Genomic DNA, 26,599 nt, shown 5'->3' with positions numbered 1-26,599 from the left:
TTCAGGATCAGCTACTTTCTTCATTAGACTGTATATCTCTTTGAAGTTGTTGAGAGTGAATGCTATAGGAAAGGCTCCTACTCCTTCTTCTGGTAACTCTGTACAATGACGACAAGTGGGACAAGAGAGGTAATAGGTCTCATTCTTCTTATCCAGAGGTAATCCCTCCAGACAGTGCTCACAGAATGAATGTAGACAAGGTAAAGTCTTAGGGTTGGTATAGTGGTCAAGACACACAGGACAGGTGAGCTGTTCCTCCAGTTTGAGGAGACCAGGAGAAGAAGATGAAGATGATGGTTTGGTTGCCATTTCAAGAAAAGAATAAAATTGTGTACGTAAAGCAAGAACAAAAAATGAAGAGAGATAAAGGTAGAAGATGGTAAATGAAGATAGAACAAGAACAAACGATAAGAAAATGAAGAAGTTGGAATGAACAAGAATGAGAGTAGCCTGGGGAAAGATAGCCCTGATGACCTCTTGGAATATTCTATAGTCTCGTGACTACAGGTAGTTATGATAGTACCTCCTTTGTTATATAAACAACTCATGAAACTGAAACCGGTTATAAACTGAAACCGAGGTGTATAACAGACTTCTACCATGCCATATAGCTAAAGAAACTTTCCTTCACTAGCAAAGGTTTATAAAAGCAAAGAGACTACATAATGAAACCAAGGCTTCACCATAAAAAAGTGAATTATGAAAAAAACAAAGAAAAATATAGATTTATACAACTCAAACCTAATATATTTATTAATTTTCAAAATTTTAGTATCTCAAAATGAACTAGCTACACAGTAGCACATATTTAAGCTATATCATTTATTAATCATCAAAATAAAGATAAATAAAATGAAGCTACTCTCACTTGACACAAGAACATAGTCAGAGCAATAATGAGTAGTACCATATGATGTGTATCAAAATAATAATAACTACTGTATGCTGTATAGCAGGATTTATTAGTGCTACAAAATTTTGGACAAATTGAATAAATTGGTAGGTTGACGGATTAAATTTTGACATGTATTATGACAAGGGAGCTAATAATAATTAATAATAAATAATATACTGATAATAATGTCACTTGTAGTGAATTATAGACCATTTTTATAATTTTTCCTGATACATATACATATTCTTATGTTGTGTAGAAAGTTTAAGCTGATTCCGATCAAATCTGGATTGTTTACAAATCTTTAAAGTTACTCAAAAATGGGGCCGAAGTCCCTGTACTATAGTACAGGGTCTCGAGGCTAATTTCACCAAAAATGAAAAGGAGAGAATTCTTCATTTTTATAATTTTTTCTGATGCATATGCATGTTCTTATGTTGTGTAGAAAATTTGAACTGATTCTGATCAAAATTGGATTTTTTATGAATTTTTAAAGTTACTCCAAATGCAATGTACTGCATTCTGGTCATGAAGCTCATGCTGTTTTAGTTCAGTTAGCATATTTTGTGGGAACATGATTAATTGGTTAAATTGCTTGTAATAAATTAACTAAAATTTATATCATTATTCTAAAAATTATTTTGCTCAGACAAAATGGTAAAAGAACACAAAATTTGGTCGAAAAATCAAGCAATACAGTCGGAAAAGGCCTGATATCTAACTGTTACTTCAAGCTCTGGTATAATACACTTATTATAATAACAGAAGAGTACTATCTCAAGTATTATATTTTTAATAGCATGGAACCATCCCTTGACTGTCATATTCTCATAGAAGTGAGGGATTTCTTTCCTTCTTTGCCTTCTCTGGACAATAAAGGACAGTGCTTTAGGCTATAAAGCAGTTACTCTTCCTTTAAGCTCTCTTGCTTAAGATAATGATAATACCTTAGAGTGACTTTTAATTACGGGTACTAAATTTTGCAATTTTAGCACAAGGTAGATTTTGCTGGTATTAAAAATTGCGAATAAGTAATTATTACTAATAGTTATATGGCATCATGATGTCATTATTAATAATTGCGCGTATTAATAATTGCAATTTTAAACCCAAACGCAAAATTCGCAATTAATAGTACCCGCATTTAAAAGTAACCTTAAGGTAAATAATAATAATAATGAAGGTTTGAAGAGATGATTTAACAAGTTATTACGTATCTATATCACCAAAAAAACAAAATTTGATAGGACAATTATCTACAAAGTAATCAATGTAGAAATAATTAATTAGAGGGGCGTGGTCATAAATCATACTGGGCGTGGCTTGTAGACAAAACAGTAAACTTTATTGTTAAGAGGATAAACACGTACATTATGTACAAAACTAGGAGTTACTGACCATTTTCTCCATCTGTGGCCCACTCCTGAGGTACCGTAGAATAGGCACGTCGTTATTTACAGTCACAGACCCGCCTATTTGACTTAACTGCTTTATACGACCCTCAGGATCTAACAGTAGCCTCTCATCCACTTCTATGGGGCCTCCTCCCGCCACTAGTAGAGAGGCAGTCATCTTTAGACTTGATTTTAAGGCTTTTTTAAAGCTTAAAGTGTTGATGTGGTTTAAAGGGTTAATAATATTCTCGTGACTTCGGTTATTAAAACTAGTTATAAGTGAATAATTGCGTGGGTGGTATGAATAAAATTGAAAATAAAACAATAATGTTATTTATTTTTCTTATTACTGCTGTTATTATCGTTAATAGTATAATAACAATGGTCTAGATTAATGAAAAACAAAATGAAACGCAATGATTATTATTATTATTAAATGAATCAAGTGATTAAATATTTTTATTATTGTTATTGTTATTGTTTATTTCTCTTCTTTTATTTGACTCAGTATCTCGTGTCTCCTCCCACTCTCCTCCCTCTCAATCACTCTATAAGCATCAGCCACGCCCACCTTCTCGTCGACCCCTCCCACTTTATCGCCAGTCTCATCGCTAGGAGGACCAAGAACAATCCCGCTGTCATAGTTACTGGACGAACGACGGACGAAGGTTGGATGAGATGAATATAAAGGTGGTGACATTGGAGTAACGACTGGTTGATCATCATATGAAGTACTAGTAGATTCTATTTGAGTTGGTATAGTAACATTGTTACTGTCTCTTGAAGATAGTGTAGGATCAGTAACTGATTGCGATTGGAATGAGCCGGCCGCCATTGTATTAGAATCAGTGATAGTCGCTGCTTCTTGTTTCTTGTCTTTTTTTAGTCCTCTCTCCTCCATTTTATGTGTGCAGCCTCCTGTTTCTTTTAAACTTATTTTTGGCTCCAATCGCTCTCTCTCCTCTTCATTCAACATATTATCCCTCACAGTCTGTGGTATACTAAATATTGATATACTCTGACTAGACTCAGCGTCGTTCCCCTCTCCCTCCTCCTCCTTTCTCTCTCTTTCTCCTTCTGTCATTCCTTTCGTTAAGCTTTGTCCTAGTCCTTGATCAGGCGACACCCATAGGTGTGACTTCTCGTCTAAAGCCCCGTCTATTTCATTGTCTTGTTTTATTGTGTATGTTGATAGTAGTCGTCGAGCTGTTCGGTCAATCTTGCAGCAACTCATGCAGGTCGACGGGTTTCCGTGGCAACTGTTGTGAGAGAGGTACTGGTTGAGGAGGTCGATCACTTCCTGTGGGAGGGGCTGTGTTGTTTCTATAGTAACCGGGACTGTGGGTTTCTGGGTTGGAACGGACTTTTGCTTACCTAAAGACTGAGAGAGAGAGAGAGAGAGAGCAAAAAATAATTAAAATTAATAACAGAAGTCATGCATTCCTGTTTATAATTATAACAAAAAATTAATAAAAAAAAAACTAAAAATATCAACAACAACAATATATTGACAATAAATTTCCTCTTACTTCATTATCATGATTCACTCCATTCTCAACCACCTTCTCTTCTATTATAGACACACCCCCAATACTAAACAGACCGATCCCTTTATCTACCAACCACTCCAGTCTATCTCTAGCTAGTGTCACCAGTACCTCTTGTAGTACCAATGGGGCCCGACACACGCAATGGACACACCCTTTCTTAACCTGTAGGAGGTGTATATAACGAGAATTGGACGAGAAAATTTCGTTGAGTAAATCCCGGAACTCTTTCACCGTCATGTCATCATAACAGTGCCACTGAAGCTTGAGGTTGATCTGTATTTCTGAGTCTGGTTCAAACCTTGACATCTCTTCTTGGAGCTCGCGAGCAAAGTCTTTATCGAGGAGCTTCATCTTAAAAACCTCCTCCTCCCTGTGGTAGCTTTGAATCAAATCGCTTGTCTGGACCAGCTGGAAATGATCGGCCATACTCTCTAGCACCAAAGTGTTGGTGGGTGAAGATAAACTACGAAGGATTGTAAAGAAATCTTCCGATTCTAACTTGGGTGAGAGATGAGGAGAATAGCAGGAAAGGTAATCTTTAAGATCCTGTATCTTGAGGTATGAGGATTGGACTTCTTCTGATATCGACTTGCGAACTTTGTAAAAGAAACCACCGAATTTGAGGTTGAATTGCATGAGGTCTTTATGTACTGAGCTGTCAACAGGGATAACTATATTTTCTAGAGGAGAAAGAAAAGAAGAGATAATTATTATAACTATAATTATATTTTTATCACACTTTACTATTAAAATGAATCCTTTACTACAATAATGATATACACCATTACTTACATGCATGACATAATTACTCATTTGTAGTGGCCACCTGTCCATGAATACATCAAATATCACATTTGATAGACTTCTCACTACTACAGTACATGTACATGAACATTATACTGTGTTCACACTAGCTTCTTTAACTGAGCCAGCCCTGTTTAAAGTGGGCCAGCACAGTTTCATTTGATAGTGTAAACAGTAACCAAACTGAGCTGAAGTGAGCTGGGCCAAACCAGGCCAGCATGGTTAGTACAGCAGGGCCAGCTCAGCCTGGTTTAGTACAGTTTGGCCCACTTCTGTAGTTTAAACGCAGCATAAGACTGTCATACTCAATGTTAGCTGCTAATTATTATTATTATTAGTGAGTTATAGCAGGTGTTCTTCCTTCACTAGCCGCCACAATTATGACAAGATTAATAAAGGCTCATACTAATCCAGCCCAGTTCAGGAGGTCACATGAAAAGTAGCCTAAAAGTTGATAGGTTTCTTTACTCTACATGTACATGTACATGTATATGAAGGACATGTACCAATGTGATTCAAAATACCACTTTCTCATTTATAAATAACTACTGAAGCTTATTCTGACAGTTATACTTTACTAATGAAGGTTAGACTGAGTAATCGTTAAATTGTCTACGAATGCTTAGTGGGATAAAAACATACATGTACATGTACATACATGTACATGCACTTAAAGACAAAGTTCAAGTAAGAGCCTCTTGTTATAATGCAAAGGCTAGATACACATGTACATGTACATACATAAACATAATGTGTACTGATGTACATGTAGTGCATGTACATGTACATGTAATTAAATTTTACATGGGCCCCTCTTAGCTCAAGGTGTCAATAAATAGCGTGAACATGTACTACTTGTACGTGTGGTAAGGACAAAAATATTAGTGGAAATTTCTTTTAAATATATATATATATATATGAATATACAAAAAATTTTAACTACAGAATTACATATCTATGTACGTAGAATATATTATCAGTTATTGGCTAACTTGGTTTTCTCCTCCTTCTTCCTGGTGATAGAGAATTCTCGTCCCTCATTCTCTCCACGTTAAAGGAGAGCTTCAATCTGATCTGGTCCACAACTGTAGCAATAGCAGGAGACGAATTGGACTCCAACGCGTCCAGAGTTACTTGTAAAAGATCTGGCTTGCTTTCGACCGATGATAGCACCCCTTCCAAAAGGCCAGAGATTTGCAGGTAGCGAGGGATACCAAAAGCTTGCACTTTGTCGAGAGTGCATTTCTCAATGATTCCTTTTGAGTATAGAGACCAGGCGATTGGTATTGGCTCTGTGACGTTAATGGCTCCGAATAAAGCCTGGCTGTGCTGTCGCAGGATGTTAAAAGAAAAAGAGGTACAAGTAGGTCTTGCTTCCATGCCAAACGCCATTTTTCATTAAAGTTAGTTAATAAAGTGATGCTGGTTAGTTAACTGAAATAAACTAACTGATTTTAATAACTAATTTTACAAAAAAATTGTACCAAAAAATTAATACAAAACTTGTAACAATGAAGAAAGCAAAAAATGTCTGGAAAAAAATTTTTTTAATGAAGGGACTTGAAAATTAATAATAAATATCCTCAAATTTCTACAAAAAGAAAAAATATAAATTTAAAAATAAATAAAGATGCCACACTTACTAGTTAGCTCAGATCCTTTTAAATCATACTGCCTTGTTTTACGAGTAAAATACAAGGCACATATTCCAATTAGGAGCAGCACAATAATGATATTAATGATAACATTAATTATAGAGACATACATGGCTATATTAGCACTACCATCATCATCATCATCTGCAGTATTAGCCTCACTAACTGAGTTCACTGCATTTAGAACTGTAGAGAGTAGTGCAGTGGCATTTTCCTTGCTAGCGTCATTGATAGAATTTACTGTATTGAGTATACTTAGCAACAGTGTATTGTTATTAGTGTTATTAGTGTTACTGCATGTACCACTGCCAGAACCATTCACTGCACTTAGTACAGTAGAGAGTAGTGCAGTTGCATTGTCCCTGCTACATGTAGTAGTTTCATTGATGGAATTTACTGCATTGAGTATACTTAGCAACAGTGTAGTGTTATTAGTGTTACTGCATGTACCACTGCCAGAACCATTCACTGCACTTAGTACAGTAGACAGTAGTGCAGTTGCATTGTCCTTGCTACATGTAGTAGCTTCGTTGATGGAATTTACTGTATCGAGTATACTCAGCAACAGTGTAGTGTTACTACATGTACCAGTGCCAGAACTATCTCCTAATAATATAAAGGGCAACAACTATAAAAGTTACAGAAATTTTTATTACTACATGTATAAATTGGCATACATGCAATATTTTAAAAAGAACCAAAATCACCCACAATTTTTATTACATTTTATGATACATATTGATGTACTTATGCTATGTTGAAACTTTGAGCTGACTGATTTCCACTAAAATTTTTGGAGTTACGACTTCAATTATAATCACAACTACCAGTAGCAAAACATGATGTACCTATCTATACCTGGGGGTATATCACACAGCCTCCCACTCCAGTTCTCATAACAGCTGCAGTTATTAGGACTGTAACAGCGTCCACCAGGACCATTACATGGAGGATCACAAACTGGAGTACTGCAATCTAATCCAATCCAGCCATGATTGCAGGTACACTCATTAGGTTCATAGCATACTCCATTGGTACAAGATGAACAGGTTGTGGATATGTCGCAGTTTGTTCCTGTCCAGCCATTATTGCACAAGCATTGATTAGATACTGTACAATAGCCTCCGGTAGGATGACAGCCTTCCCTGCAGACTATTATTCCTTTGATAATAATAAGGGAATTGGAAAAAGAGAGAGAGAAAGAAAGAAAGAATATTAAAACAGAAGAAGATAGAGTGAGAAATTAAAAGCAAATTGGAGAGGCGGAACTGAGAGAATGAGAAATATACACATGCCATAATTATAATCATTCAAAAAATTTATGTACGTGCACTAACTTTCAAGGCAGTTGTTGCTAGTATTAGTATAGCCAGCCAGGCAAGTCTTCTGTCCAGCAGAATTGCAGGTATAATGTCCATTAGTGCTATCATTGTATGCTTTACAATAGAGCGAGCAGGTTGTGCCATAATAATCATTAGAGCATATGTATGTTATGTTATAATGAAGTGATACAAAATTTTCTTCATTGAAAAACTCTCGCATAATGTCTAAACGTACAGCTGCATTTTCAGTGAATTCCTTAATCAGTGGCATGCTATCAGCACTTCTATATAAAAAGAACTGGAAGAGCTGTTTAACCTACATAAATAAAGAAAACAATAATAATCATAATTATTATAACTAATACTCTTCCAAGACTTTCACTAATAATATACCATACATCTATATGCTATGTATCATTCATTTAAACTATAATGGTTATTATGATATACATGTTATATGTAAATGAATTATAGATATCACTCTCATTATTTTTCTTTTCATATCTCCACTGTGTATTTTCTTTAAAAGCAATAGCAGCACTCACTTGAAAAGGTAATGCTCCTGGTACATTAATGTAGATAGGATTAGCTAAACTTTCAAATGCAGTATTAGTGAATGTCTGATTTCCTTGTGCCGTGTAAGTGCTTGTAACACAATACTTATCAGCAATACAGATCAGCACTCTAGTGTTGCAATCACGTGAACAAGATTGTGATGCACTAGGACTGCAACAAGTAGGTTGGCCACTACAGTCACAGCAGCAATAAGTAAGAGAATTACCAGCTCCAATTGACCTATGTATCTTCCTTGGATTACCGTACGAGAAAATCCTTATTTCAGCAGTATAGTCACAATGTACAAACTACAAACAGATAAAAATTTTTTAAATTTAGGAGTTCTTCTATGTGTTTAAATTATATAAATAATTTAAATTAAAAATAAGGAATAAAATTGTTACGGCACTAGGAATTGTATATCAAATTATAATATGTATTAATTAAAGCACTGTTGAGAGTAGGTTACAGAAATTATTGCACGAGGGGCGGTCGAGAGGAAAATGTAGCATGAGGCAAAGCCGAGTGCTACATTTTTGTCGAGACTGTCCCGAGTGCAATAATTTCCATAACCTACTCTCAACAGTGCTTTAACTAATACTTAATTACTGAGAAATAGTTATAGGTACATGTACACATGATCATCTACAATATGTAACTGTGTTCGCTGCATAAAATGATACTGACCTGTGTACAGGAGACCAGAACAAACAAGAGACAAATAAAAGCATTAATCATGATCTATATAAAGGTAAAATAAACAAATGAAATGACAAAATAAATGGTCAGTTGTTAGTATTATCCATAGACACAGCCCACACAGTGTAACAGGATAGGTAGATGATACATTAGAATACATCCTACATGTACCTTGCAATTTAGTCAGTATATTAGTACAAAGCTATAGCTATTTGATACCATAAGAAGTGTGATAATAGCCAACCGTGTTGTGTTTGTATATTTGCATGCTAGTGAGCCAAGTGATTACTAACAGCAACACCAACAAACCAACTAGTACATTAGTCAAGAATACAAGTATAAATTAGATATCAACATTATATGAATATATATATAATAATAGTAAACTTGTTATTCGTCATCATTAGTTAATGCACATCATTAGTCTAAAAACACAGAGCTGCCCCCCCCCAAACAACATACCAATGATGATTAATTATAAGAGAAAAACATGTTTATCATGATGTTTATTTCATATCTGGAATTTAAACTAATAATGGCACTTTGCAAGATAACAGGAAGCAGATTTTTAATAATACAAAAGTGTAAAACAACCATCAAAACATCAACTTTCCAAAGAGGTATAATATGCACACAGTTATAATGCAAGCAAAGGTTCATGAATTAAACAGCATCCTTATGATCCTTTAGACTGAACTCTTGCATTAATTTTGATTAACAAACATATAAACTCAAAATATAAATATCCTTTTTGGATTAGAGAATAATATTACAATATTAATGCAAGAAAAAAACATTATTAAGAGGACAATTAGTGTGTACCAACTAGTGGAGTAGTAAATTTCCTTTGAGACTTACAAAATAAATTTTAAGTTTAAAGTATATGACCAAATAAGAAGAGGTAAGTAAAGAGAGAGAGGGAGAGAAGGAGAGAGGTGGGCAGCCACAAAAGAGTATATGTAGTGAGATTACTATTATCACTATTATTACCAAAAGTGCTGTTCATCATTACTACCGACCTCAAACCTGAAGAAGCCACAAGCATGCAGTGCATGATAGTTAATTGGACACACACAGAATTACATGTAATAGTATAACTAATAGGAGAATTATAATAATATTATTTGCTAGTTGCAGAAGACAGAAATGATGGAAGTAATAATGATTATTACGGTATCAAGAGTCCATCTAAAATTGAAGTGAATATATACCATTTATATAGTAGACTATGGTGATACTGACATGCAAGTACGGCAATTAAGAACTTGCTTAGCATTTAAGACAACATTATGTAGTGGCAATAATAAATTATACCAATGCTCTACTTAGTTCATAATGATTAGAATATACTTTAATTAGAATATACTTTAAGTTACACAGAAAGCAAGGCAAAAGGCTAGTTAAGTACGGCTTCAGTTGAGCCGGCAGGCTTTGCCAAAATGCACTTAGAATTGAATTTTACGCTACAAGCAATCAAAGACTATATACAAACTAGATTAAACAAGCACTCTGTATTAGAGGTACACTAACCTCTTCTTTAGTAGCAGGGATTTCCTATTAGCTCAGAGCGGAGAGACTGATTTCTCCTTGCGGCGAGTTGTGCATGCACAGTTGCATCAAAACGTGAAGGTGTGGTACTAATTAAAGACGTGGGTGTGTGATGGCTGTTGATTAAGTGGGTGCATAATACTGAACAAGGTGTATAATGATGGGAGCTGATACAGTAATAGCAAGGACATAAGAAATGATAAGTGCATGGATCAGATGTGCTGAAGATGTTTGTAAAGTGATGATAAAGTGAATTATGCTATATAAGGCAGCAGAAAAAAGAAAGAGAAAAAAGACAGGCAAGTGCAATAAATTGATTGATTTTAATAACTAATTTTACAAAAAAATACAAAAATATTCTTATTACAATGAAAAAAGCAAAAAATGTCTTGGAAAAAATAATCATTAAAAAGGATGAAAAGGCTTGAAATTTCATAATAATTATCCTCAAATTTCTACAAAAAAATATTAAATTTAAAAAATAAATGCATTATACTTACTAGTTAGCTCAGATCCCTTTAAATCATACTGCTTTGTTTTACGAGTAAAATATAACACACACATTGCAAGTAGGAGCAGCACAATAATAATATTAATGATAACATTAATTATGGAAACATACATGGCTACATTAGCACTACCATCATCATCATCATCTGCAGTATTAGCCTCACTAACTGAGTTCACTGCATTTAGTAGTGTAGTGGCATTATCCTTGCTATCTTTACTGATGGAGTTTACTGTATTGAGTATACTAAGCAACAGTGTATTGTTATTTGTGCTGCATGTACCACTACCTGAACCATCTCCTAATAATAAAAAGGACAACAATTATAAAGTAACAGTAATTTTTATTACTATAAATTGGCATACATGCAATATTTTTTTAAATGGTTCCAAAATCATCCCCATTTTTATTACGTTTTTGATACATATTGATGTACTTATGCTATGTAGAAAGTTTGAACTGATGCCAACTTAAATTTTCCAAGTTATGGCCATCTTTTAAAATCAGCCAAAATCTGAAAAAAATCCCTGTACTATAGCCCATGGCTTTTTTCCAAAAAATGGCTCCGGAATCACCCCAAATTTTTATTACATTTTATGATACATATTGATGTACTTAAAAGTTTGAGCTGATTCTGACTTAAATTTTTTAAGTTACAACTTCTCTTACTACAACTACCAGTAGCAAATACTTGTACATGTACCTGGGGGTATATCACACAGCCTCCCACTCCAGTTCTCATAACAGCTGCAGTTATTAGGACTGTAACAGCGTCCACCAGGACCATTACATGGAGGATCACAAAGTGGAATACTGCAATCTAATCCAATCCAGCCTTGATTGCAGGTACACTTATTAGGTTCATAGCATACTCCATTGGTACAAGATGAACAGGTTGTGGATATGCTGCAGTTTGTTCCTGTCCAGCCATTATTACACAAGCATTGATTAGATACTGTACAATAGCCTCTGGTAGGATGACAGCCTTCCCTGCAAACTATTATACCTTTAAAGAGAAAGGAAGAGAGAGAAGAAAGAATTAAGAGAGGAAATTTAAACACAAGAAGAGAGAATGAGACATTAAAATCAAATTGGAGAGGCAGAATTAAGAGAAAAAAATTAAAGGAAGAGAGAATGAGAAATAGACACATAATTATAATCATTCAAAAAATGCATGTACATGCACTAACTTTCAAGGCAGTTGTTGCTAGTATTAGTATAGCCAGCAAGACATATCTTTTCTCCAATAGAATTGCAGGTATAATGTCCATTGGTATTATCATCATATGCTTTACAATAGACTGAGCAGTTGCCATGATAATAATTATCAGAGCATCTGTATGTTATGCTATGATGAAGCGATACAAAATTTTCTTCATTGTAAAACTCTTCAGTATCGCCTAAAGGTATATATAGGTTTTCAGTGAATTCCTTAATCAGTGGCATGCTATCAGCACTTTTATATAAAAAGAACTGAAAGAGCTGTTTAACCTACATAGATGAAGAAAATTATAATAATCATCATTATTATAACTAATACTCTTCCAAAACTTTCAATAATAATATACCATACATCTATATGCTATGTATCATTCATTTAAACTATAATGGTTATTATGATATAGCTACATGTAAATGAATTATAGATATCACTCTCATTATTTTTTCTTTTCATATCTCCACTCTGTATTTTCTTAAAAGCAATAGCAGCACTCACTTGTGTAAATGGTGCTGGTACATTAATGTAGATAGGATTAGCTAAATTTCCAAATGCAGTATTAGTGAATGTCTGATTTCCTTGTGCCATGTAAGTGCTTGTAACACAATACTTATCAGCAATACAGATCAGCACTTTAGTATTGCAATTATGTGCACAAGATTGTGCTGCACCAGAATTGCAACATGTAGGTTGGCCTTGACAGTCACAGCAGCAATAAGTAAGAGAATTACCAGCTCCAATTGACCTATGTATCTTCCTTGGATTACCGTACGAGAATATCCTTATTTCAGCAGTATAGTCACAATGTACAAACTACAAACAGATAATTTTTTTTAATATTTAGGAGAATAAAATTGTTATGGCACTGGGAATTGTATATCAAATTATAATATAAATATTTAATTACTGAGAGATAATTATAGGTACATGTACACATACAATCACTCTACAATATGTAGCTGTGTTTGTTGCATGAATTATAAAGAGATACTGACCTGTGTACAGGAGACCAGAACAAACAAGAGACAAATAAAAGCATTAATCATCATCTATATAACAGTAAAATAAACAAATGAAACGACAAAATAAATGGTCAGTTGTTAGTATTATCCCCACATAGCCAACTCAGTATAACATGCAGGGTATAGGGTAGGTGATTACACTAGAATACATCCTACATGTACCTTGCAATTTAGTCAGTATATTAGTACAAAGCTATAGTTATTTGATATTATAAGAAGTGTGATAATAGCCAACTGTGTTTGCATGAGTGAGCCAAGTGATTACTAACAGCAACACCAACAAACCAACTTGTAGTGCATTAGTCAAGAACACAAGTATGAATTAGATATGAACAGTATATGAATATACAATGTATATATTATAATAGTAAACTTGTTATTCTGATCATCATTAGTTTAATGCACATCATTAGTCTAAAAACACAGAGCTGCCCCCCATTAAACGACATACTAATCATGATTAATTACAAGAGAAAAACATGTTTATCATGTTTATTCCGTATCAGGAATTCAAACTAGGGCAGTATTATGGAGTATAATGGAACTTTGTAAGATGACAGGAAGCAGATTTTTAATGATACAATTCATACAAAAGTGTAAAACAATCATCAAAACATCAACTTTCCAAAGAGGTATAATGTATACACAGTTATAATGAAAGCAAAGTTCATGGAATAACAACATCCTTTAAACTGAACTCTTATATTGATCTTGATTAACACACATGCACTCAAATTATAAACATCCTCTTTGGATTAAATAATAATAATTATTACAACATTAATTCAAGAAAAAACATTTATAAGAGGAGACTTGTGTGCCAACTGGTGAAGCAGTAAATTTCCTTTGAGATTTTAGAAATTAAATTTTAAAGTTTAAAGTATATGACCATATAAGAAGAGATAAAGAGAGAGAGGGAGAGAGAGAGAGAGGGTAAGAGGTGGGCAGCCACAAAAGAGCAGTAGTGTACCCATAAAGAGATTACTATGATCATTACTACTACTGACCAAAAGTGTTCATTACTATTGACCTCAAACCGTTAGAAGCCACAAGCAGTGATAGTAAACTACACTCACACAGAATACTTGCAGTTTACCGGTAGTATAGTTATTACACATGCTGTACTGTGCTAATAGGAGAATTATAATAATATTATTTGCTAGTCATAGAAGGCAGAAATGATGGAAATAATAATGATTATAAATTAAATTGAACTGTTTAATATCATTATCAAAATCATTGTAGACTATACTATCGGTTAAGAACTTGCTTTAGACAACATGGTGTAGCAATAATCATAAAATTATACCAATGTTCTGCCTAGTCCAGAGAATCTACTTTTAAGTTACACAGCCTACAGACTAAGGGTACGTTAAGATCACTTTGATCTTTGCCAAAATGTATTAGCAAATTACGCTACAAGCACTCAAAGGCTATAAACAAGAACTCTGTATTAGAGCTACACTAACCTCTTCTGTAGTAGCAGGGATTTCTTAATAGCTCGGAAACAGACCGACTTCCCTCCTTCTTCGACTTGTGCACACAAAACGCGAAGGTGTGGTGTTAATAATAAGCGTGGGCGTATGCTGTTTATTTTTTGACTTTTAGTGGGTGCATACACAACTGAACAAAATGAATTATGACCATAAAGACAATATAGAGAGGTGAACTGGTATTATGTAGTTATTAAGAAATAAGGAAGGGGAGGGAAGGACAACAAAGTGATAAAATGATACTGAGATAATTATGGCAGAGGAAAAAAGACACAAGAAAAAAAAAGACATGAAATATGTTTGAGTGTTAAAACTTGTTGCAAATATTAACTTCTTTCATTTGTTATCCATTAAAAAGATAATCTCTATCATCCCTCCTCTATCAAGGAATCTAACAATATAACAACAAAAAACAATCGTTTGGTAAAACTTAATATTTTGTTTTCTTACTTCCATTTTGTTTCTCCTTTCTTCAGTCTATTCCAAACAGCTGGTTTGACTTTCGGAGGCCCTTTGCTATGGACGCCACGCCCAGTGATAACGAACAACTGATCGCCTACATTAATTAATAACAATTATATTTATTGATATTATTAATAATAATAATATCAATATATTATTATTATTGTTACCTTTTTTGTGTGGCTCCATCAGCCGTTCCTCCAGTACTTGTAAAGCTTCATGAACGTGAAGACAATGTAGATCAAGATTGTTCTTATCCCTACCTTTATTCCTACAATTAACACACACAAATACACACACATACATGTAGGATTATAAGTATTTTTATAGTAAAAAATAAGTTAAATAATATACATGTACAAATACTATAAAAGGAAATGTACATTCGTGTAGTACATGTACAATTGTACATGTACTATATGCTCCACTTAATGGATGAGGGTTAGGATAAAATGTACATGTACATGTACATGTACATGTACATGTACATGTAGTTGAGTGTACTTTATTCGATAAGTCATCATAGCTGCTCTTCTATTAGCATCATTCATCTTCTCAGTGTGCTTATGACCCTATACATAACATAAGGTTGTTCATGTGATTATCATGTGATTGTCGTGTGACGTACCACTTGTGCGTAGTGCATGGCCAGTTCTCCTTGTTTCTCTCCTCTTGCTTTCGCTGCTTTTTGAAACGCCTCGGCTCTCAACTGGGCATGAACTGCTGCTTCAGCTCTTAAGTCACTGTAATCTAAATCTGAGGGAGAGAGAGAGAGAGAGAGATAGTTAGAGAGAGGGAGGGAGAGAGAGAGGGAGGGAGGGATATATATATATATATATATATAAGTTCAACGACGATATTATCTTACCAGTATCTTCCTCCTCATTCTCTTCAGTTGCTCCCTAAAATAAAAATAAAAAAAACAAAAACGATAACAAGACTTTTACCATGCCTAGTTGCCATTGACCAATCAGACTGTTTGATTTTAGGTTCATAAATAACTTATTTACCACTAGGAGGTTTGATAAGTAATACTGCATTTAAACTAGCTTTTTAAACGGAGCCAGCCCTGTTTAAAGTGGGCCAACACAGTTTCATTTGATAGTGTAAACAGTAACCAAACTGAGCTGAAGTGAGCTGGGCCAAACCAGGCCAGCATGGCTAGTACAGTAGGGCCAGCTCAGCCTGGTTCAGCCTGGTTTGGCTCACTTCTGTAGTTTAAACGAAGCTCATAAGTGGACCGGAAGGTCAATAAGTAGCCCTGGAAGTTACTTATTAACCTCCTCCTGTTGCTAAGTGTTGCTAAGTAAACTAGTTGTTTATCTACCGCCGGCGCCTTATCATATCCCGTCATACAACCTTTACATAATCAACCTGTAACAACTCCCCTTTCATTCCCACGTCTTCCTAGTCCCGTCCCTACACTTTCACACTTCCATTCCCGTACCTGTTGCCTGTTGCTGCCACCGGTAGCAGTCCTTGACACAGTCCCTGGTCTATAAGTGGGACCAGTTGGAGGAGTCTTAGGCTTCATCTGGACTACAATTGAGTAGAGGGCATTCCTTGCTGCTGGATAATTGAACCTGGTAATAGAAGAGGGAGAGAGGGACATTATTCTTCTTCTTGTTGTTGTTATTGTGAAAAGAGAGTGAGTGTTTATGCTTAAAAGAGTCATTGACAAATTTGTAAGATTTCGACACCATTTTTTTAAAGTTCCTGAACTTCCTTTATTGGGCTGGTCGCTAACGTAGGTGGGTACACGCCCACCAGAATAATTATTGCAATAATAATAATAATAATAATAACCAATAATAATAATAATAATAGAGCGATTGCAGTGACGTCACCCTTTTGACATCATAATTACTTCCGTATGGCAAAAATTAATGAGCCTCATTCGTTTACAGCAGTAAAGTTGCTTCTTCTATAACTTCTTTTACATAGCACAAGGCAGAAAAGGAGTACAATTCTAGCAGTAGCAGTAGTAAGCAGAAAAGTGGCGATAGCAATAGTTACAGGAGTAACAAGGCAATGCTCTGTTCACTTCGGCCGCTTCACTGATTCTCTATCGGAGGACTTTTTGCTTCCTTTGCATCCCTGGGTCCAGGAAAATGAAAGAGCAGCATGAATTAGCCATGCTCATAGTTAAGGAAGCCTGCCAGAAGAGTTTATAGCGCTGTACAAATGAATGGCAAAGTAGCCATTTTGCCATACGGAAGTAATTATGACGCATACTGTGACGTCATATGAAACCGCTCCATAATAATACCTCGATTTGTAGTAGTTCCAGTGAATTACTTGGTGAGACAACTGAGGATATTGTTTGTATAATTGATTGACTTCGTTATTGACTTGGAAATTCTCTTTCATTTTGCGAACTACAAAATTATCCTAAAAATAAGAAAACAGTCTAATCAAGATACAGTTGTTGCATTTCATGCTCATAACTTGAAAAGTTTAAGTCGGAATCAGCTCAAACTTTCTACACAGCATAAGTACATGAATATGTATCAGAAAATTTAATAAAAATTGTGGGTGATTTTTTAGCCATTTTTCGGAAAAAAACCATGGGCTATAGTACAGGGATTTTTTCAGATTTTAGCCAATTTTTAAAATGGCCGTAACTTGAAAAATTAAAGTCGGAATCAGCTCAAACTTTCTACACAGCATAAGTACATCAATATACATCAGAAAATGTAATAAAAATTGGGGGTGATTTTTTGGCCATTTTTCGGAAAAAAACCATGGGCTATAGTACAGGGATTTTTTTCAGATTTTAGCCAATTTTTAAAATGGCCGTAACTTGAAAAATTAAAGTCGGAATCAGCTCAAACTTTCTACAAAGCATAAGTACATCAATATACATCAGAAAATGTAATAAAAATTGGGGGTGATTTTTTGGCCATTTTTCGAAAAAAAACCATGGGCTATAGTACAGGGATTTTTTTCAAAATTTTGGCATTTTTTAAAATAGCTGTAACTTGAAAAATTAAAGTCGGAATCAGCTCAAACTTTCTACACAGCATAAGTACATCAATATACATCAGAAAATGTAATAAAAATTGGGGGTGATTTTTTAGCCATTTTTTGGAAAAAACCATAGGCTATAGTACAGTGATTTTTCTTTAAAAAGGCTCATTTTAAAATGGCTATAATTTATTATTAGAAATAAATTCCTCTCTCACCACTTCCTGTTGCCCCATTTGCTCTGCATATTGCTCGTCCATTATCCTATGCATGTCGACTGATGTACCCCCCACTGTCCCCCATTGCCCCTGAACCACTGGCCCGCTACTGGAGCTAAGATCCAGCGGAGTTCCCTTCTCCTTGCTTCCTTTCTTTCCTCTTCTCTTTGAGCTATGAGAGAAAGCTTGAGTGGGATCACTAATGGATAGGGCAGCTTCTCTTCCTGTACATGTACATATAATAAATGGAGAGAACATGACCATGAACATAATAATCAATCCTGTATGTTGTTTTAGTTAAAAATAAACACATAAGGACATACATGTACATGTACATGTATGCACTATATGGAATACATTATGTATATGTACATGTACATATTCAGAATATGTACATGTACTGTATCATTTTCTAACCTTGTGAAAATCTGTACTCAATGTCTTTGGCCTATCAATAAATAAAATTAAAAATACATAAATAAATAAATAAATAAATGATACAGTTATTATTACTTCAATTGTGTCAATCCATTTGTCATAAATTCCTTTAGCTACACTTTCATTCAGTAACACAAGAAGATCTTCCTCTTTAACTATACCATCTGGTGACAGGGAGAGAGAAAAATACATAAAAATAAAAAGAAGATACATGTACTTCAGTAATTAAATGTACTAAATTTAGAACAGAATAATAAAGGCACATTTTGTTGATTCATGCTCATAACTTTAAAAAACAGTGCCCCAACTTCTCCCCTCTTACCTTTAAGCATATGAGGTGGTACCTTTCCAAACATGTTCTGTAGCTGGTTAGCTAGTGATGAGGTTAATCGTAACATCAGGTTAGCGTCGTCCCAGGCTCCTCCTTTTCCCCCTCCCTCTGGGCCAGAAGCAGTAGAAGGTCCTGGTTCAGCGGCTCCAGGTTTCGCCCCTTCGATATCCGGTGGTTTGATTCCAGTACCAGTATTATTGGTACCAATTCCTTTCTTAGCTTTAGTTGCGTTTGGATCCCCTCCCTCCCTCTCTCTACTCTTCCCTTTTCCTTTCTTCTTTTCTCTCTCGCTCTCAATCTTGAGCTGGACTCCTAATGCCCTCTCATACTCCTCCTTCGTAAGTCCAAGATCTTTCATTATATCATATTCAGCCTCCTCTGGCCCATCTCTAGTCTCCACAACAACACCCTCCATTGTCTCTCCTTCTTCTCTCGTCTCCGGCTCATAAAAAATAATATCATCCATTTCTCCCTCTACGGGGGTACCCTCTTGTTCAGAGATGCTGGTAGAGGTGTCTCCGCTGGGATGGAACTCCATCCACTCATCCTCTTCTTCGTCCAGTAGCTCCAGTGTGTACTGGTCGTACGACGGCTGTGGTATGTGCAGTACAAGGTCTACAGTGGTCGAGAGGTTATTGTTGGATTTTTCATATAACGCATTCAAGACTGAGGGTAGGGTATCAGGGAAACAACTCTGAAGAAATTGTAAGTCACCTTCTTTCGTTTCACTAGTTAAAGGACTGGCCTTGCCTCCTGACATGCCCACAGCACTAGCCCCACCTACTGACACACCCATTTTGCTAATCCCGCCTCCTTCAGTGGCCATGCCCCCAGTCTCACTCATGCTGCTATCAGTATTACTGGAGTCCTTATTAGATGAGGTGTTACTTACATCAGGTGATGGGTCAAGAGCCATGCCTACCTCTAATGAAGTTGCTCCACCCACTCGCTCGTTCTTGCTTGAAGTGGGTGTGTCATTAAAAGACTTCAAAGGAGAAGGGCGTGTCTCACTAACACTAAAAGTGGACATGTCGCTTATCTCATAATTAGTAGGTGTGTCACGTATCCCATACTTAGTGGGCGTACTATGTATCCCATAATTAGTGGGAGTGTCACGTATCCCATAATTACTGGGTGTGTCACTTATCCCATAATTAGACGGCTTCCTATCATAATACCAGCCTGTCTCCTCCTCCTCTTGGACTCCGCCTTCCGACGATACCTTCAATTTTAACAGGTTGTCCATTTCCAATTTGAACAGGTCGTCAATTTTAGAAGATGGTTTAGTAGCAGTAGTAGAGCTAATGAGAGGAGCAGCTGTTAGGATTGAACTGTCATCATCTTGAACTGAGAGACTAGCACTCGCAGTACCTAATAGTATTAATTAAAAATATTTATTATTAATAATTATACACCAGACGAATTTAAAACATTATTATTATTATTATTATTATTATTATTATTATAAACAAAAGGACATGTAACAGGGTAAAAATAAGAGAATAAAATTAGAGAATAGGAAAAAAAAGCATAAGCTATAGTCAGATATAAAAAGTATTAAGACAAAAGAGATACATGTAAAAATAATTTATTGTAGTCAATGAAGTAAGAGTTAATGAATCCATTATTATTATTATTATTATTTATTATTATTATTGTCATTGTTATTATTATTGTTATTATTACTTTTGTCTCTAGTAGTCATTGTGCTACTGTTGATATCAGCTCCAGTAATAGTTAGACTCCTCCCATCAGAGGGAGGGCTAAAGGGAGGGCTGAAGTCCAGCACATCCTTTGATCTCTCTTGATCCAGTCTAGGGGAATCGGGCTCTGCCCATCTGGTATGAGTCTGAGTGGTATGAGAATGGGTCCTATTGGTATGAGGCTGAGAAGTAGCAGTATGGGAATGAGTATAAGGCTGAGAAGTAGCAGTATGGGAATGAGTATAAGGCTGAGAAGTAGCAGTATGGGAATGAGTCCTACTAGTATGAGTCTTAGAAGTATCAGTATGAGAACGAGTCCTATCAGTATGAGTCTGAGGGCTAGTATGGGAATGAGTCCGAGGGCTGGTAGGGCTCCTTGAAGTCAAACCAGTATGAGTTCTGGGAGGACTGGAAACACCCCCACCGTACCTATTACCATAGTAACTGCTGCCTTGGTAACTATTGCCTCGGTAACTAGGACCATGGTAACTGTTGCCATGGTATCTATCAAAGTTAGGTCGAGAGGGTGTGACTCTATCAGATGCCAGTACAGTATCAGCGGTGACATTGTGTTGGTATCTCTCCAACATTCTCTCTAGACTCTCTCTAGCTACACCATGAGTGTTGTGTCTGTGGGGAAAGAGATGATCATAATTTATAGTAGAAAATGTTGTTTTTTGAAAAGGTTTTGCAATTAGAAATTTGGCAAAATTCTGACCACAAATATTTAAGTAAAACTTCTCTTAATTTTTGTTACCTCTCTAGCTGATCCACATTAAACTTCCAGCTTGTGTCAGGCTCCATAAACTCAACCACATACTTTAACTCCAATGCCTAGAGAAGAAAAAGAAAGAAGAGAGAGTTTAATTAAGAGTACATGAAAGATGCTTTTAAAGTAGCAGTTAGCTAGACTCATTACCTTGATTACATATGGCTTCATTTCCCAGGCAGTGGTGTTGGTATTATCAATAATTACTGGGGTCTTACCCTCTCTCATAGCTTGAGCAGCTAATGTATAATTTAAATAAAATAATAATAATTAATGCGCATGGATTTGTTTAATTATTAAATACCTTTAGCTTGATTCAGTTCATGATTGATGGACAATTTAGTTACATCAAATATATATCTGAAGAAAAAAAGGAGAGTAACATAACTTCTTTATTAATTTTTTAACATTCTTATACATTTACCTTCCATTTTCAATAAAGAAATCATCAGTTGAACAAATAACACCATTCACTCCAACCAATTGCCTATAATAATAATAATAATCATCATCATCAGAATAATAATTTTTGACTTTCAATATAACTTTCACACTAAAGAAAATGAAAATTAATGATAGGATCAACACAACTATGGCTATTTTACATCAGTCAGGATCAGCTCAACCTTCTAGGCACCAAATATAATTATCAATCACCTATTTAAATTTTTATAAATCTACAGTTCCAACCAACAGCCTGATGGTCTATAGGGAGCTGACTCCAATTAAAATATTTTGAGCTATGGCAATTTTTAAAAAGTAGCAAATTTAGTAAATACAGGGGCGTAGCCAGGGGGGCAAATGCCCCCATTTTTTTAAATCAAAATTTCAAATTAAGAAAATAATAAGCTACTTTTGGAAGGAAAAGCTGTTCTACAACTTACATACGAAAGGAAAAGGCTAAATCAGTCCTTCTATGATGCCATTATAAAGCTGAAAAGGTATTTAACGTTGCTTATGATCTTTCTTTAAGTTTGCCATATTGAAAAATAGGTGTGGTCACGCCCTAAAAGGGCGTGGGTTTTGCAAAATATCGCGGCGTGCGAACGCACGCTGCATAGCTTGCCCCTTCTTTCCAAAAATCCTACCAACACCCTGAAATACCATGCTTTTAAAGGTGTAATATCATCAAAAATTATATGGCAATTCACATCTCTAATTCATCAAATCAAAAAAATTAAACTTTTAGATTATAAAACCAACTACCAAAAAGTTAATAAACAACAAGTCGTCGATTATTATAATCACAAACATACAAGAATCCATCTTTATTATATGCTAATCCATGAGGAACATTAAACTGATCAATATTTCTGCCTTTACTTCCAAACTTAATAACAAACACACCATCACTAGTGAAGACTGATATACAATGATTGCCAATATCACTAACATACACTAGACCAGTAGCTGCAGTGTCTATTGTTATACCTATTGGATAAGTAAGCTGTCCAGGACCAGATCCATAACTACCAAACTGACCCACAAATTTTCCATTTGGAAAAAACTTCTGAATGCGATGATTATCCTGATCAGCAACATACACTAATCCTTGACTGTCAATAGCAATGCTACGTGGAGACTGAAACTGTCCATTAGCTGATCCTTTACTACCAAATGAATGAGAGAAGGTTAGATCAGGATTCAAGACTTGTATACGATGATTACCATCATCAGCAATATAAACCTGTCCTGTTATAGGAGAAATGGCTATACCACGAGGAGTGCTGAATTGTAGTGGTCCACTGCCCTCCTCACCAACTGATGCTACAAGGTATCCATCCATGCTTATCTTCTGGATCCTGTGATTACTATCAGATACAAAAATTAATTTGTCTGGAGTAATAGCTACACCACGAGGACCAGATAACTTTACATTACCACTTCCTCCTTCCCCTCCTAATGATTTCACTTTCTTTCCTTCTCTATCCAGTATTGTTACACAGTTACCATAATACTCAGTTACTAAAACACGATTATCGTCAGTTACAGCAACTCCATAGGGACTCTTAAACTCGGCTATAGTATGTACTGGAGTGATGTTATCAAGGTAAGGATTGAAAGGGATGACTAGTGAGGTATCCTCAAGGTGTACATCATATACTTGTACTTTTACTGTATAAATACCACTGGTTGAAGGGCTACACTGTATCCTATACACTCCAGGATTAGTGCTGGTGGTAGTGACTGTAGTGTGAATGGGTTTATCACCTTTACCAACTGGTACTAGACTACACCTCAGAGAAGAGAGGGGAACACACAAAACAGATGAATCTGGTGCCTTCATTGATAGTGAAAACGAAATTGCTTTGCCAGCAGGCGTAATATGATCAATCTTCTTCACTCTACACTGCTGTAGTGCAGTAGATGAGTAGGTCACAATATCTCCAATGTGATGTAGTGATTTGATATCTTTACTCAATACAAAGTCGGCCTTTTTCTTTGGATGTAACTCCTCCACATTGATCCCTGCAGTAACTTTACTCATACGCTCCATCATCTGTTTCTTAGACCTCAGGACTTGTTGAGGACTGCCTGTCTTCAGACTCTGTTCCACATAATCCTCAACATCCTTCAGAACACTCAAACTCATTTCTGCTGATTTCATTTGCTCTGACAGCACCTTTAGTTTATCATCAGTGACCCTCCTTGCCTGCTCAGTCAGTTTCCTCTCTGACTCACGAAGAACATTCATCATTTCCTCTACCATTTCATGTATTTCTTCTAAGATTCCTTTTCCTCTCTCTCTGATCTCACCCTCTCTCTCTCCTAGAGCAGACAGGACCTTCTTGAGTGCTTCCTTCTTTCCCTCAACTGGTGATAGACATTCTCTTAACATTTGACAGTGTTTAGTATAACTGTCAGCAATTAAGTCACATTCATGATGTTTGTGATTACGAAATTGACAAGTAACACAGATCACTGTATCACATGTTTCACAAAATAGCTCCAAAGGCTTTCTGTGATCACTACATGTGGCCTCTTGAGGATTAGGCAAAATTTCTGTCTTCTTCACTGCATTGTTCTCCATTGCACTGTACATCTCTTTGAGGTTGTTGAGAGTGAATGCTACAGGGAAAGCTCCTGCTCCTTCTTCTGGTAACTCTGTACAATGACGACAAGTGGGACAAGAGAGGTAATAGGTCTCATTCTTCTTATCCAGAGGTAATCCCTCCAGACAGTGCTCACAGAATGAATGTAGACAAGGTAAAGTCTTAGGGTTGGTATAGTGGTCAAGACACACAGGACAGGTGAGCTGTTCCTCCAGTTTGAGGAGACCAGGAAAAGAAGATGAAGATGGTTTGCTTGCCATTTCAAGAAAAGAATAAAATTGTGTACGTAAAGCAAGAACAAAAAATGAAGAAAGATAAAGGTAGAAGACGGTAAATGAAGATGAAGCAAGAACAAACGATAAGAAATGAAGAAGGTGGAAGGAGGAGAGAAAGACTAAAGAAGGTCAGCTAGATACCAAAAGTGGGCGATACCTTAAATATATTCAAAGATCTTGCAACTAAAAGAAGTTATGATAATACACAATGAATACTGGCTTTACCATATAGCAACCAGTGGGAATTAGACTATGTAACCAGGATAGGAATTTGGCTCACGTGATCCATTCAAACCAGTATCAACCACCCAGCCAATGACTGTCATTGAATTTTGGTGAGTATAGTCAAAAAATGGCTACTCATAAATGACATTCAAAGGAAGACTGTATTCAAATCAATGTTGGTTTCTTGTTATTTTAATGATATTTCAATACTTCAATGTTTGTGCAACATGGCTGTAATGAAAAAAATACTGATACCATTGTTATTTTGAGAATATGCTGTCATATTGTTCAAATTTGTGTTAGTTGCAAATTTGTAAAACTATTTGTACCTGTTGCTCCATCACATGAGCAAAAATAGGCTAACAAGATCATTGGAAATGTTCCCACAATCATTGTGCATGGAACTGTCATAGTTTCATTTACTGATTCGCTATGTTAGAGGAGTAATATCTAAAATACTGTTTTTGCGAACAGTCGACTGTCGAACCTGTTACAGCTTTTACACAACAAGCAGAGGTTTCTCCTTTTAGGTGAAGATGATTGATATTATGTGCATGAAATTGGGGGTTAGCATTTAATACAGTACTGCTTAAAACCAAAAAATCATTAATTCCGCATTAAAAGCAAGCTACATGGTCAAATTTAATACCTAATCCAATCACGGACGTTGTCCGCCGGGGAAATCCTAGTTTCCTATCCTGGTTACATAGTCTCTAATATTATCTATGATATAATTAGAAGAAAGTAAAACATTAAAGGGGCTCCACCTCTTAATGAATGAAGATTAGGCTATTTGATAACTTTAAAAGTAGTTAGACAAACGACTCATACAAACAAATGCACTTTATCCTTAAGGGTTTTCACCCAATTATCAATCATCTGAGTGTTAATTTTATAATTCCACAATTCCGCCCACTGTTCTGGCAATTTAATAACTATAAAATCATAATTTAATAAACAACAAGTCGGCTATTACCAGAATCACAAACATACAATACTCTATCTTTATCAAATGCTAATCCATAAGGATATTTAAACTGATCAATATTACTGCCTTCACTTCCAAACTTCCTAACAAACACACCATCACTAGTGAAGACTGATATACGATTATTGCTATATTCACTAACATACACCAGACCAGTAGCTGCAGTGTCTATTGTTAGACCTGCTGGAATACTAAGCTGTCCAGGACCAGATCCTTCATTACCAAACTGATCCACAAACTTTCCATCTGGAGAGAACTTCTGAATGCGATGATTACAACTATCAGTAACATACACTAATCCTTGACTGTCAATAGCAATGTCACTTAGATACTGAAACTGTCCATTAGCTGATCCTTTACTACCAAATGAATGAGAGAAAGTTAGATCAGGATTCAAGACTTGTATACAATGATTATTAAAATCAGCAATATAAACCTGTCCTGTTATAGGAGAAATGGCTATACCATAAGGAACATTGAATTGTAGTGGTCCACTGCCCTCCTCA

At 35.6% G+C, this 26,599-nt stretch overlaps 3 protein-coding genes across 6 annotated transcripts in view; all 3 read right to left on the bottom strand.

Moving 5' to 3' along the window:
- Positions 1-2,742: 2,742 nt before the first annotated feature.
- Positions 2,743-6,113, bottom strand: LOC109581721 (uncharacterized). The gene is made up of 3 exons (XM_019996079.1): positions 5,636-6,113; positions 3,819-4,519; positions 2,743-3,670 (listed from the first exon to the last, which is right to left on the bottom strand). Exons 1-3 carry the CDS (start codon positions 6,033-6,035, stop codon positions 2,771-2,773), a joined length of 2,001 nt encoding a protein of 666 aa, XP_019851638.1. The 5' UTR covers positions 6,036-6,113; the 3' UTR covers positions 2,743-2,770.
- An 11-nt stretch (positions 6,114-6,124) lies between these two features.
- Delta (delta1) lies at positions 6,125-14,728 on the bottom strand. Of its 4 annotated transcripts, none has more exons than XM_019996059.1 (7): positions 14,641-14,728; positions 8,863-8,916; positions 8,166-8,483; positions 7,636-7,936; positions 7,157-7,459; positions 6,287-6,904; positions 6,125-6,234 (listed from the first exon to the last, which is right to left on the bottom strand). In XM_019996059.1, exons 2-7 carry the CDS (start codon positions 8,911-8,913, stop codon positions 6,227-6,229), a joined length of 1,599 nt encoding a protein of 532 aa, XP_019851618.1. In that variant the 5' UTR covers positions 8,914-8,916; positions 14,641-14,728; the 3' UTR covers positions 6,125-6,226.
- Positions 14,729-14,779: 51 nt separating this feature from the next.
- The window catches only part of LOC100633468 (uncharacterized), a 13,745-nt gene continuing 1,925 nt past the window's right edge, over positions 14,780-26,599 (bottom strand). The window contains exons 2-18 of the mRNA XM_019996078.1: positions 21,977-22,039; positions 21,857-21,912; positions 21,703-21,791; positions 21,541-21,617; positions 20,767-21,413; positions 19,072-20,451; positions 18,825-18,913; positions 18,729-18,759; positions 18,312-18,535; positions 17,396-17,517; positions 16,574-16,709; positions 15,995-16,028; positions 15,755-15,882; positions 15,631-15,698; positions 15,297-15,397; positions 15,115-15,220; positions 14,780-15,055 (exon numbers count right to left, since the gene is read on the bottom strand). Of these exons, the coding sequence (XP_019851637.1) occupies positions 15,001-15,055; positions 15,115-15,220; positions 15,297-15,397; positions 15,631-15,698; positions 15,755-15,882; positions 15,995-16,028; positions 16,574-16,709; positions 17,396-17,517; positions 18,312-18,535; positions 18,729-18,759; positions 18,825-18,913; positions 19,072-20,451; positions 20,767-21,413; positions 21,541-21,617; positions 21,703-21,780 (3,276 nt within the window). The 5' untranslated portion in view covers positions 21,781-21,791; positions 21,857-21,912; positions 21,977-22,039 and the 3' untranslated portion in view covers positions 14,780-15,000. The remainder of the gene's footprint in view (positions 15,056-15,114; positions 15,221-15,296; positions 15,398-15,630; positions 15,699-15,754; positions 15,883-15,994; positions 16,029-16,573; positions 16,710-17,395; positions 17,518-18,311; positions 18,536-18,728; positions 18,760-18,824; positions 18,914-19,071; positions 20,452-20,766; positions 21,414-21,540; positions 21,618-21,702; positions 21,792-21,856; positions 21,913-21,976; positions 22,040-26,599) is intronic.

The sequence above is a fragment of the Amphimedon queenslandica genome, unplaced genomic scaffold (genome assembly GCF_000090795.2).
Source record: "Amphimedon queenslandica unplaced genomic scaffold, v1.1 AMPQUscaffold_13423, whole genome shotgun sequence".
NCBI lineage: Eukaryota > Metazoa > Porifera > Demospongiae > Haplosclerida > Niphatidae > Amphimedon > Amphimedon queenslandica.
The sequence above is the reverse complement of the archived record's forward strand: the minus strand, read 5'-3'. Positions and strand labels throughout refer to the sequence as shown.